Source organism: Symphodus melops, assembly GCF_947650265.1.
Source record: "Symphodus melops genome assembly, chromosome: 12".
In the NCBI taxonomy this organism is placed as follows: domain Eukaryota; kingdom Metazoa; phylum Chordata; class Actinopteri; order Labriformes; family Labridae; genus Symphodus; species Symphodus melops.
In genome coordinates, this window is record NC_136702.1 from 7211242 (window position 1) to 7224856 (window position 13615).

At 37.7% G+C, this 13615-nt stretch overlaps 2 protein-coding genes across 2 annotated transcripts in view; one reads left to right on the forward strand and one right to left on the reverse strand.

Annotated features, from left to right (window-relative positions):
* The window catches only part of tmtops2b (teleost multiple tissue opsin 2b), a 32463-nt gene extending 29398 nt beyond the window's left edge, over nt 1-3065 (forward strand). The window contains exon 4 of the mRNA XM_079357269.1: nt 1429-3065. Within this exon, the coding sequence (XP_079213395.1) occupies nt 1429-1653 (225 nt within the window). The 3' untranslated portion in view covers nt 1654-3065. The remainder of the gene's footprint in view (nt 1-1428) is intronic.
* The window catches only part of st6gal2a (ST6 beta-galactosamide alpha-2,6-sialyltranferase 2a), a 47845-nt gene that overhangs the window by 1620 nt on the left and 32610 nt on the right, over nt 1-13615 (reverse strand). The window contains exons 4-6 of the mRNA XM_079357254.1: nt 11633-11730; nt 10275-10376; nt 5724-5898 (exon numbers count right to left, since the gene is read on the reverse strand). Coding sequence (XP_079213380.1) covers nt 5724-5898; nt 10275-10376; nt 11633-11730 — 375 coding nt within the window. The remainder of the gene's footprint in view (nt 1-5723; nt 5899-10274; nt 10377-11632; nt 11731-13615) is intronic.

Here is a 13615-nt window from a genome sequence, read left to right on the forward strand (position 1 = left end):
AACAAGGGAGTGAAATCCTCCCAACAAAATGTGTGAGCATGTTGGGTTATTTCGTAATTCATTGCTTTGCTAAAGCCAGTGCTTCATAGTGTGTGTTCTACTCTCTAGAAATAATAATATTTTTTGGGAAAACAGGTAGTCTTTTATTTAGAAGATCAGAGATAATAGCCCCAAATGACTCCCGATGGCTGAGCTTTCAGTGTGTGATTATGTGTATGAATGAGTTTGGATAATAGCCTGGTGCACCTCTGCTGCCAGTGTGTGAACAGAGTGTGTAGGGATGTATGTGAATGGACAAATAGCATGAAGATTAAGAATGTGTTTAATTAGTGCAGTTCACTTATCATAATTATCAAAAATTATTAATAAAATCTCAATATTGCGATTTGCATTAGACCTGTTTACGGTATTTTTTTTAGCCTTCAGAACACAGATGTAAAAAACATTGACTATTTCATTTCCTTTGTGACTGACACTACTTTCTTCCCAGTGAGCCATCAGAATCCCCACAATGGCCAGTCAGTGTTGGCACAGACTTCATTAATTTGTCGAATCGAATACTGAAGGACAAGAATAAGAATAATACAGAAAAAATAAAGCATTTGTATTATTACTTATTCCTCTGAACATTTAGGAAACAAAGAGAGAGCATAACCAGTATGTGTTGGAGCAGCTCTCAGACATTCTCAACCGTTGGGTTTAGTGGCTGCAAAGGTCAAAACAACCACGACGTGTTAGTAGCTCTTTCGTTTCATTGCAACAAACCATTAGGGGTATCTTTCCTCTCCTCAAGTGGTGCTACCAGTTAAACGGGGCTAACACAAAAGTACACTACAGCATGATTCCAACCTAATCAAACTCAAGATGTGTCTTTGAGTGTGGCAAACCAAGGTCATTCTGATTGTGTATATAAAATGGAGGAAATGTCTACGCCTCCTCCTTTTGTTCAAAAATGAAGCTAAAACATCACTAAAGCAGACAGTCAAAGCTACGTATATAAGGTTCAGTGACTCTTGTATTGTATTTACAATTCCTCTAAAGGTTCCCTCGCAACTCTGCTAATCAGGTAGAGAATGTGGCAGGATTTGTCAACAGAGCTGTCAATCAAGGCGCTTACCGAACAGTTAGCTTAAGTTTAAAATCTAAAATTATGAATTTAACTTAAGGGGACACTTAAGAAAAATGGCACTCTAAAACACAAAAACAGTCACAATAGATTAAGAGTCCACAACAATTAACTAATAATATGTTTTGTCAACCCTTTTCAAGGGTTTGGACCAATCTAAAATATGAGTTCCTGTTTTGGCTTCACTTTTCGGGTGCTGTCATGTTGTCTTTTTTTATAAAATGAATAGTCAATCTATCTGATAAATCCAGGAAAGTCTTAGTTGGATTATCTGTCTCATATTCCCACTATCTCTTTCTCAGTTCTACAGGTGTTTTCTGATACTGTTTCACTGCGATCACTGGTCAGCAGAGAACGGCAACATCTCCATGCCCTCCAAGACCACCGTGATTCCACTGAACCGCAGGGTGTATAGCAACACGGTGGCCTGCACTGCCCAGATCTCCACGGATGCTCTCAACCAGTTCAGCAGCACCCCCAACACCAAGCACACAAACCCTGTTAAGTCCACAACTGAGCTGGGATAAACACCACATGACCACGCAGGAGATACAGTCAGAAGGACTCCTACACTTGCAATGGGAACTACTGGAGAATGTGGATTAAATTATGTGCTTACAGTAAATGTTAATTATGTGTGAGCTTGTGTTTGTACAGAAAATATTTTTGTGTCTATTCCATTTTATCTAGTTTTGGTTTAAAAGGTACAAGACACAGAAGTACTAAAAATCTTTTTTTCAACAATCTATGGCCAAAGGTTTGAGGATACTCTGAACATTATAACGTTAAGAACAGCCTCCAACTCCAAGGGAAACTTTCCACATGGTTTTTGGGATTTGGGCTTTAGAGATTTGCTCCCATTAAGCCACAATGTGAAGCCAAGCACTGATATTTGGCGATAAGGCCTCTCTTTCAAGCGGCTTCCAGTTTATCCAAAAAGGTATTTGAAGGGTTTAGTCTGAGCCTCTGTCCAGGCCAGCCCAGTTCTTAAGTGGAAAACAGTTTGAAACTCGAAAACCATGTATTTGTGGGTCGTACTTTGTGCAACAATGTACTAGAGTGTCTAAAGGAGCTACACGTAACGTTTGCCTGTTCGTGTCTAGAATATTATCCATTTCTCTTCTTTTCAATTGGGAGGCCCTGTTTTTAAGTACAGAATGACGATATCTTCATTTGGTCATAAAATGTCACTCAACCTTTCATTATTTTTCTAGCAGAGAGTAATATTTAGTTTGTATCATTTTTTTGAGCATCAGTGTCATCACCAACAAAGCACAATTTCTCTCGTTAGAATTTCAGTCAAGGTTTTAATGTTTAAAAAATTATATTTCCAAAAAAGTACAAGTTTCCTGAATTTCATAATTTGCCAAATTTCTTTAAGTTTTTCAAAATGTTAATTCAATAACCTTCCAATATACTGTATATATTTTTGTTGTCAAAATTCCAGCTGGGAAACTACGTCCTGATTTAGTCTTTTCAACCATATTTTCTAAAGCATAAAAAACCTAGTGCCTATTTTCTGTTGCTGTTCACTCACTTTGTCATTGTGCTGCGGTAAATGCCTACGCTTGATAATCATCTGTGCTTCTTCAATCAGCGTGTAAGTGGTTTGATGTGCTCATGATTTAAACTTTGTCTTTTTCCTCTAACACCTGTGCTTCTCTGTTGTATGTAGCACAACTTTGTGTACAACCAATGTGTATATAGTTACAAATGCTATACTTTTAGTCTGTGATGATGCATGATTTTGTTGCATGTTTCTTTGTTCAATCCATTTCGATCTGATCAGAGTAAGAAAACATGGAGACTCAATCAACTAATAACACCTCACTTTGATGCAAGAGACATGTTAAGCTTTCAGATTGTGGGGTACATGGACCAGTCGGGCTCCAATGAGTTTTAAGAAAATGTAAAAAATAAAAATAAAAATAAAAATAAAGTGGAAATGGGTCACCAAATGCTCATATTTCAACTTGTAGTTTCCCAGCACCTGAAGGGAATGCCATCTGGGATGTTTGACTATGAGATGCACTAAAGAAAATGAATGAGTCACAAAGACATCAGTGTTTGAGGAGATGCCGTAAAAGACTCTTGCAGCTAAGTAAAGGGATATATATACTGTATATATATGAAAAAAAGGCTTCCTGAACACATCTGCACAGCTTTGTCACAAACAGGTCACCTGTGGTGTCAGAGTGCCTCTCCACCTGGTCCACAGCTTTCAAGACCAGGAACAAGGAGAGGATGCCACACTCACAACGCATTGTGAAGTACCGGTCCGGGCTCCCTCAAGTTGAAATATCTTGCTGTTAAACAGCACTGGCTGACCCTCTTACAGCAGGGTGGTGATGTCAAGTGACTGTTAAGACTATCTGAATTAAGCTTATCTGGAAGCTGGGTGGAGTCGGCTCCAGCAGTGAATGGATGCTAAAACCCCTGAGTGATTCTCAGCGACATGTCGTCATATCATTGTGTAATACTGTTGGTTTACTTTGTTTTAATAATAAATGTCATTGCTGTGGACACCTGGTGTTTTGCTGCTGTGTTTTAATATATGCTACAGGTTCTTTGGACAATGATATGAAAACTACATGAAATAAAGGACTCAAGAGAAAAGAGAATTTTATAACCAAGAAGATTTGATGGTCTAAAGCCACATTTTTTGTACATTTCAAAGACCCTTTTTTATGATAAACACATTTTTGGGACATCATTTGATATGTACACTTTCATTCCTGACTATTATAATGTTATTTATTATTCATTGGCTCTGAGATGCTTTAAAACTTTTACTTCACATGATATAGTGTAAACGTGCATACCTGCTCCTCAATGCCAAATAGTTTACTTTGAAAACTGTTTTAATTAAGTTAAACATGAGAGACAAGTAATATGTATTTTATAACTAAAAACAGCATTCAACCAATAACAGAGATAAACAAAATGCATCTGATCTTGAATAAACTGATCCAGTTTATATTTGTGATTGTGAAGGGAACCCTTCTTTAGAAAGAACCCTGTAATGTAGTATTCAGCACAGAGTATTTCCTCCCCTTTGTTCCCATATCTGTATGTCTGTGAAGACAAACAATTACCCAGCATCCTTTGTTGAACCTGTACCCATGGCAACTCAGGACCCCGTTTTTGCACTTACTTATTTCCTAAGCAACAAAAGAAACGCTCTTGTTCTTTTAGAGGTTAAGCACACTTATTTGAGTCCATTTAAACAAAAGTTACAGATAAAACAAATAAAGTGTGTTAATGCTTTTCACTCCTATGACTCCGAACTAAATTATTAATAATAATAAGTCTGTTCACAGTTTCTGAACAGACGTCATTAACAAGAGTGTGGGGGATTGTTTGACCTTTAAACATGGTTGATCCTTTCAAACAGCCGAGTAAAAATCGATCTATTCAGCATGTAGCAGAATTTGTTGGCGGGCAGCTGAATGTACAGTCTGTGTAGTCTCACGAAACATGACAAGTTAGGACAGGAAAAACTCATGCAAGGAACATGCAGACATTCAAGCCAGTTTGTTTGTTTAACTTTCAATTTCAATATGACTTATATTCAAGCCAGTGACTGATTTATACCAAAGTACCAAGATATAGTTTAATAGTTATTAGAGGAGGGAAAAAAATCGATTCATGAGAGATTATTCTCCTCTAAGATTTAAAATCGATTCAGAAAAAAAATCAAAAATCTTCAGAGCAAGTCGACATGTTTGATGGAAGACAAGTTCAGCTCCTGAAGATCAAATCAGGACCAATCCATGGACTTACCATTCTGCTCTGCTCATTCTGTGAAGATGCTTTATTTAGAATTCTGTTTACATAGATCTAGTTTAGTTTGAAAATCACTAGCAAATTTGACGTGTCCACGTTTGAATGGATATATCTCTGAGAAGCATTAAGCACTCTCTTTGTAACATTGGTGGTGTGCTTTAATTTTTGTATTGCCATTATGTTCACAATAACATCATTTTCTAGTGAACGAGAAAAGGGGTACGTTCAAAGACTAGAAAGAAGCGGGTATATTGTGGTGCATTAATAAACTTAAGCACCAAACATCACTGTGACAACTGAAATGATTCTTTGCTAGCATAATCAACATACCAAGATACAAGATGATACATGAGAGTAATTTTCTGTCATTCTAAGATAAACTAATTTTACAGACCATAATTGGATGCTTTATGTTATTTGTCTGTGTGCAGGAAAAAAGCAAATTGAAACGTCTGAAAATGATAAACTGCTGCAAATAAACATGAAGTGGATATTGACAAGCAGGAGAGTTTCTCAGATGAGCTTACATTGGTCACATTTCTGCTGCCCCTCCTGCACAGACGTACCGCTAGGGAGTACAATGCACAGCCCTGCTGCATAGCTGATAATGGCACGATGCAGGGTGCAGAGATAAAAATGTCATCATGTATTCAAACGCATGGTGTCTGTGTGCCTATATCTCCTCCGAGAGCCGGAGGGAAACAGCGAGATAAGAGTACAAAGGGAAGTGCAGAGAATCGACACACTCTGCATCCATACTGACTGTACTGTATGTATGCACGTATGTAAGTACGTACGTGTGTGTACTCACCTATGAAGCCAGACGAGGGAGGATTGGGCTGGATGTTCTCCTGAGTGTTGCCCTGTATCAAGTCCCAAAGTCTCCACACATAGCTGGGGTGGAGGATGTAGAAGGGCTGGTCAGGATGGAGCTTTCGGTGCTCCACATATGGTCCGAACAGGTTGTAGTCTGGATTGGCATACCACTGAAGAAGAGAGAAGTAAAACCACAGAGAGTTGAGAATCAACAGATTCTGTTTCATGTGAATTTCAATTACATCTTTCAGACTTTCATCATTAATAATGCAAACAGATTCAAATGGAAAAATGCAATTATCGGTAAAGGGAGCAAGCACTATGTTTTCTACAAAGACATTTTTTGTACTTATTGTTACCTAACTTGAATGTGTGGCCAGTATTATACTGAATTATAGACAAGCAGAATTAAATACGACAAGGCTGTTGTCCCATTTCTACATTAGAACCATTTTGAAAGCCACACTATGGAGGATCTGCTCCTTGTGGTTTGGGTCCTAATTCAGGGACAGGTCACCCCCTACCTTTCCTGTCTCTCCATCGCTGCTCTATCAAAAAAAAAAAACAGTATCTTTGTAAAAAAAAAAAAAAAAAAGTAGCACAAATATATTGAGAAGTCAGGGAGAATAGCTGCTTTCACTCTCATGCTTCTCTCATGTTTCTGATGAACTGAACTCCGATCGGGTGGACAGTTATTTTCATCAAAGCTACAAAAACAAATTTCCTTACTTGTGCATAATCTCAAAATATCTGACAGATCCAGTCTAGCTGAGATGGAGAATATTTCTTATGGAAAATTCAAGGTACTGACAAGAAAGATACATGGCTCTCTTGTGGCACCTCCATATAAACACTCACTGATGTTTTATTCAAACCTCACCTGTAAAAGAAAAGCAATTCAAGCTGTCTTCGTTTTTTTTTTTTACATCTATTTGTTCTGTGTCATGCTGTTTGGTTATACAGCTACTTTGGCTTTGCACTGTTCTTATTGTTACCCTAAATAATTTATGACATACACAGTGGGCATACAAAAGAGCAAGTACAAAGTGATTGTTATATAACTAAATACACATCCTTATTTCACCATAATGTATATTCACGCACCACAGAAGTGGCGTCAACTTTGTGTAGATGTTGTCACAATTTTTTTACCCAACGTAAAAGGATTTTCCTCTTTGGGTGTATGGGGCAGGGTTATTTATGCACCTTTATCTTTCAAGGTCTGTCTTGATTGTAAAATTACAGAGCATCTTCCTGGTAAAGGTTGATATTTGAATGTGGAAGAATTTCCAAACATAAGACTATATTAGGTTGTAGTTCAGAGCCCCTCCAATTTTTTCTTCTGTGGTAAATGTTTGTCTCTATACCTTTGGCCCCTCTCCACTGCCCTTTTGTTCTGTTCTCCTTCTGTGGAAGAGGAGGCTGTCAATTCATTGGCAATCAGTTATTACAACAAATTATCTTTATTTTTTACCTAGCCACCTCTTCGTTTATCATCTTTACTGAATTACCAGGAAAAACTGTTCTTTAAGAATAACAGCAAACCAAGCTAACTTAGATAATGTTTTTTTTATTGTGCAGCAGCAGGAGATGTGTGGTGAAAAACAAACCATGAAGAAATCCCTGTGTCACACATACTGTAGATTGTATAAAAAGATGGATGACACACCATCCTCTTGTAAGAGAAGCCAAAAGACCCCTACTGACTGGCTGCTGAAGAGGTCATAAACCCAGAATCCGTCATGTTGACAGGTGGGGCATGGCTCGAATTTTAAAATGAAAATACACATAAAGGTAAGTGTATCCTGAACCTGAATACTGCTGTGATAGTTGTTAGAAGTAAAGAAATAATGACTGACGACACTTTTGGTTGACATATTCGGCATCTGCAGCAATCTTCACCACATTCAGTCATTGTGCTTTATTCAACCATGAGAGTCTGCTTCGAGCTGATGCAAGAATCTCATCAGCTGTGGACTTTACCAACCCCTTTAAACAAGTATTTTGGCTTTAATTATGTTTAACGGAAGAATATGGAAACATTATGTACATTAGATGGTGTCAAAACGTATTAGGTTTAGGTTTAGCTGTTGCTTTGGGGGCCTTAAGTAAATCTGTTCATGCTGAGTTGCCACTATAGATATATATGATATAGATATATTCAAACACACAGCCCGGAGAATGTGTTTCTTATCAAATCAAAGGGTTTTTGGAATCTGTCAATTGTTCAGTAAAGCCAATCAGTCTCGAGGAGAGTTTTTTCATATTCAACACTTCTGTTTGCTTGAATATTTCCAACAACAACAAAAAAAGAAAAAAAAGACAACAAGCATGTCAGGGTTATCAAAGCAGATGGGGAAGTTGTGAGCCTCTGACAGAAATCATCAAAAGAGATTTAACATGCTGTACGGTACATCGAGAAGGGCTGTCTGTTATAAACAACACTGAACTATATCTGTGTAATGAATGAGGCAGAGCTGCCTGCTGGCTGGATGATACTGAAAGACAGCTGCAGTCCAACAAATCATTTGTATCATGAGAGCTTCATTTATAGTCATGGATGAACAAAACTAAAAGAGATCATTTATCATTATTCAAGATGTACTCATTTCTACTTATCTCTCCTTGGGCGGGGTTCAGGGCTTTTACTGTGAGATGTCTTGTCTTTGTTGGAGCCACAAAGAGAGATGTTATCCATCAACAAAGTGAGAAGCTATAGAATGGATATTATACTTCCACGTTATTGTCCAATGCCTCTGTGCTCTTGAATGCAATACAATGCATCAATCTATAAACATGATGATATAATGGTTGATGCTAACAAAGGTCTGTTAGGATGGACCAAAGGAACAAAACGCATCATCCTATAATTCATCCATTTTCATTGCACCATTACGCTGTGTTTATTCTGTGAGATATCGCAAAAACATTTCTGCGTCTAGATGAGATACAGAAGAGGCTTAATTAACTTTCATTTGCTGTTTTTTTCATGAAGCAAGACAAACCTGACGAATACTGCACTTTTCAATAGAGCCACATTATAACAGACCTGAATTATGAATGACCTTGACTTTCATATAGCAAGACAGTTTTCCCAACTGAATAAATGCAATGTGCAGGCACAGTCTGACTGAAATCATAAATAGTTTTTTAAATGTGTCATTACAAGTATGATAGCTCAGCTATAATGAACAAAAGGTAACACACTGTGGGAACTGAAAAAAACACGCTGGATTGTTTTTTGCTTCAAAGCTACTTTGATGAGTTTTTAGTTGGTTAGAAACATATTGAAATGAATATAGATTTCCTGTTATGACCAATGATGGTCGGTAAGACAATCAGTGAAGAGATTTCTGTTTAATCTTTTTGAATGCTTTAAGTTGCTGCTGCAGAGTAGGTGTCAGCCCAAATGGTAAACAGCATGCTGTCATTTTTAACATTTCCCACAGCAGAGATTTACATCTAGGGACATTTACCTGTTGAAGAAAGCAGGAAGTCATATTTTATCACAAACCACCTGATCATATAAAGTAAAGATAAAGTTCAGAGGTACTGCCTTAGCCACAGGCTGTGACAGTGGTACAAGTTCAGCCATTTTTCTACCACAGGAACTTCTTCATAGTTCTCGGACTGTTGGAGATTCTGCAGAACTTTCCAAAATCTATATTTATATATAAAATGTATTTCCTAAAATAAACTAAATTATATATGAAACTGTACCAGATACAGTTTAGAGTAGGTGCATTGCAGGCATTTAGTAGCTTCATCATGTCCTATGTAAGAATCCATTTCTTATCCTTTGCCTTCCTTTTGTATTAAACTGTTGGTTTTATTCAGTTCAAGCTTGTTGTGAATCAAGAAGCATGTGCAGTGTGCAACATACATATGTGTACTGGTTATTGATCTAATTAACCTTTATATGGATTACTCTTGGATTAAATGAGCCATTAAAGTGAATGGAGGGAAAAATGGCTTTAGCTGAATATGTCAGCATCATGTTGTGTAATTTGAGAGGACCGTGCTGGACAACAACACCCCCCTGCTCTTGCAGAGAACAAAAGGTCACCTAATTTCAAAAGACAAGGGCCTCTATTATTAACTTGTTAAAAAAAAAAAAAAAAATGTTGGAAGTAAATCAATGGGAACAGACAAGGACGTTTTTAATATTCTGGCATCATAGACATTTGCCAAATAATTCAACACGCTCTGAGGGAAATTACGTGCAGCATGCTAATCAATTCCTATTGCTAGTTGTGGTTTTCCGGGTATTATCCTGAATGCTCCAGCCTTTACAGGAGTCTATACAATTGTATTAATTGTGGCAGCGGGCCTTTCAAATTGTAATTAAAAGATGGAACAAAGAAGAAGAGGAGGGGGAGCGAAGGAGAGAATAGAGTCAACTTATAAACACTTGCATTAGATAATGCTCCTATGCATTATTCTGGTTACATATCCATCATTAGAATTTATATTTTACATCCTTTCAGTTACTACAGGAAGTGGTGGCATGTGTGGCTTGTGTAATACAGAAAACAAACAAACACACCTTATGTAGGTTGACCGTATAAGGTGCAGGGTCCCAGGCCACCAGAGTAACATTCTTGTAGATGGAGCTCGAGTTAAACTGGTGTCGAGGGTTGTCTAAAATCTGCAAAGAAAGTGTGCAACATGAGATTAAAAAACTTTCAGTGAAAAGTAACATTTTCAATATATTAAAAACTATCTTTAAACTAACTCTCGGAAACGTCATATAGACCCAAAATGCTGTCAGTCAGCTTAGCGTAACAAGACTGAGGAGACAGTGAGCATGGCTCCGAGCAAAGAAAAGAAACCTGCCTATTATGAAACTGAACTTAGCGATTAAGACTTTAAAAATATCTTTCAATCTACACAAAGTAAAAGTGTAAAAAAAAAACGCAATTTGTGATTTTTAGGGGGCGGAAAGGATTATTTGTTGGTAGGGGAAAAACAACTTGTAGTCTCAAAGTTGTCAGTCAACCAGTGGAGACAAAGCTACTGCTACAGGCCAAGAAATGGTCTGACATATAACAGCCTTTAACTGTAGAGATAAAACAAATGAGATTCAGTACGTTTTGTATGTGAAAATAACATTTAAACAGTAAACGTCAGAGATGATATGGCAGAGATTTATAAGCCTGTGGGTGAAGTCAGTCTGCCTGTTTCCCTCAGTATCTAGAGCTGAGCTGCACACAGAGAGTGGCGATAACACCTTGTTAAAGAAATGTCTACAGTTATTGATACGATAACCTGTTACATCCTCTGACTGGGCTGTGTTTTTGTTTTGCTTTCCATGTCAGTGGTTGTTTTCAAACCGCCTACTTTAAAAGTAGAGTGTACTGATGGCCAAGGTGCAGTATGCAGTATGCAGGTGCAGTATGTGCGAGCAGATGTGAGATCTGCAGTATGCCAAAACCACCCAGATATCTGATTTAGGAACTCACAGTAGGAATTGGACCACAATAAAAAGCACCAAGTCAGAGATCGGATTGATGGAAAGCAAAGGCATTCTTTACAGATACCACAAAAAGATACCGACAATTATCTTTTTGAATTCTCAAAATCATACCAATCAAAATGAATCACTCACTCAATCAGTCACCTTTTTATAGACTCAAGCTACGTTTGCCATGGATTTATTTTACTTCCTCATTCCAAGCCGAGAACCAAAATTTACCAAATGCTCGAAATTCCAGTCCTTCTTGTTTTAGTCAAGCAATGGATTGAATGGATGAACTTAATAACTGGATCAAAGTCATGAATCATTTCTATTTCCATCATATGCTTCTCCACTAGTCTTACATGTGTGTCACATCGTGCCGCAGCTTCCTTGAGTTATATGAATCATTTATTATTATGCATCACACCACACTCTCGCTCACTCACCTGTGAGTTGATGATTCGAATTGTGGTTTTGTTTCCCACGTCTCTCTCGTATCCCTCTGTAGGTGCAGCGTTGAACCGTAAAACTGCATCATGGGTGTCTGAAAGGAAAAATCACAGTCCGAGGAAAATTCATTAAAATGACAGTAAACAGGAAGATATAACTTAATGTTCTTTCCCTGAGTTTTAGCTGCTTTCAAGGAGCGTTTCAGGAAGTTGCTAAAACAGTACATGTTGCATCTGTGACATGTTTTTTAACAGTCACAAGATTTAAACACCTTCCCTTTTTTAAAGGTGTTTTTTATTTTTATTTTTTTCAGGGAGGGACTTATTATGCCTTTATTTAGGTGAGTTCTTTCAATCCAGGAAGTCGTGGATGAAATGATAAAGATATATTTGAACAATTTCGGAAGTGCAACATGCCAGAAATTGGGGGGAGAGAGTGGAGAATGACAGGCGGGAAAGGAGCAACAGGTCAGATTTGAACCGTCCACTTGGAGGACTGCAGCCTCTTTATGTGGGGCCTGCGTGCTAGCCACCAGGCTAGCTCTTATTAAGCTGATTGTGATTTCAGTGTAGCCTAATTATGTAGCCATCTGTGTTAGTTTTATTCTTTTTCTTTAAGGATGTTGATAATCAGTTCAATGCACACATTTAAATGGTCAGTTTATTTTAATTAATTGATAGTTAATGTAGTTTTAGTTGTGGACATGAGATCTCTGTGTTTGTTTTTTATGTCCTGATCCAGGTTTGACGTCGTTCCAGGTCTGAACACATTGACAATTTTAAGACCAACGATTTGATTCTTCAACTTTCAAAGAAGAAGATAATGATGCGCATATAAAAACTAGAAAGGAAGAAGAGGGTATTACTGTTAAATCCTACCTTTGCATGATAACCCGCTTCATATTAAAGTAAAGAAAACATTACAACAAATGCATATTCTTCCAATGTTCCCTGACCGAGCACACAGCTCCTCATTAGGATCCTGCAAAAACGTCTGTAATGAATCATTCAAGCAATTAATGCGTTTATTCTTCAAATGAATGACACCATGTAAGCTGGTTTTAGGGTTTTTTCTCTTATTTAATAGAGAGAATGATTTACTGAATCATCACTGTGGCCTTATGCTGATAATAATCACAGCAGTGCTGATATCCATTACTACATCTGGGCCTCAAGTGTGATATTGCTTTGAGAAAAAGATATACAAGCAGAAAATAGTGTTAAAACGTAAGAATTAAAAACTGATTATTTTTCAACTTCTGAAACTCAACTTGCTCCACAACAGAGAGGAACCAAAAGTATGTATTTTTGTTGGCTAACCCCGAAGTGAGCATGGCCATGGCGTCTTTCGAAGAAAAAAACAACAACTTGGCGTTTAATATTTTTCACAGACAGGTTATGGCGGATCTGAGGGATCTCCACCAGAAGAATTTGGACACCTCACATTCATTTTCCTGCATTCTGATCAGTTTTTATGTGCCAGTTTGTGCCTTTTCTGAAAAACAATTATGATCCAATCTTTTTATTAACGTTCCAAGTGTTAGTCAGATACATGTTCACACAACAATGCACTTATTTAAATACTTCTACAAACGTGGACTGGAGAGTTGAAATGTTTCGGGTTGGGATAATTTTTTATGACAGACACAATCGCAATTGCCTGCACGCACACTGAGCGCTGATACAGTGCACTGCAAATAATTACTTGTCAAAGGTTTGGACGACTGCACTCAACACACCGAGTGTCTCCGGCTGCTCGGTGCAAGACAACAGAACTCCTGCTTTAAAATAGTCCGATCCTGGACCCGCATGTTGGGAGATTTCTTATCAAGATGCAACAAACCCAAGAGAGCACCGAATCACATCGAGAGCAAGTAACTGCACCAAACGTGAAAATACATTTTTTGCAGTTGTCTGCTTTTTATTCAAAGACCAAACAGCGGACATCGCTCTCTTTTCTCTCTTACTCTCTCTCTCTCT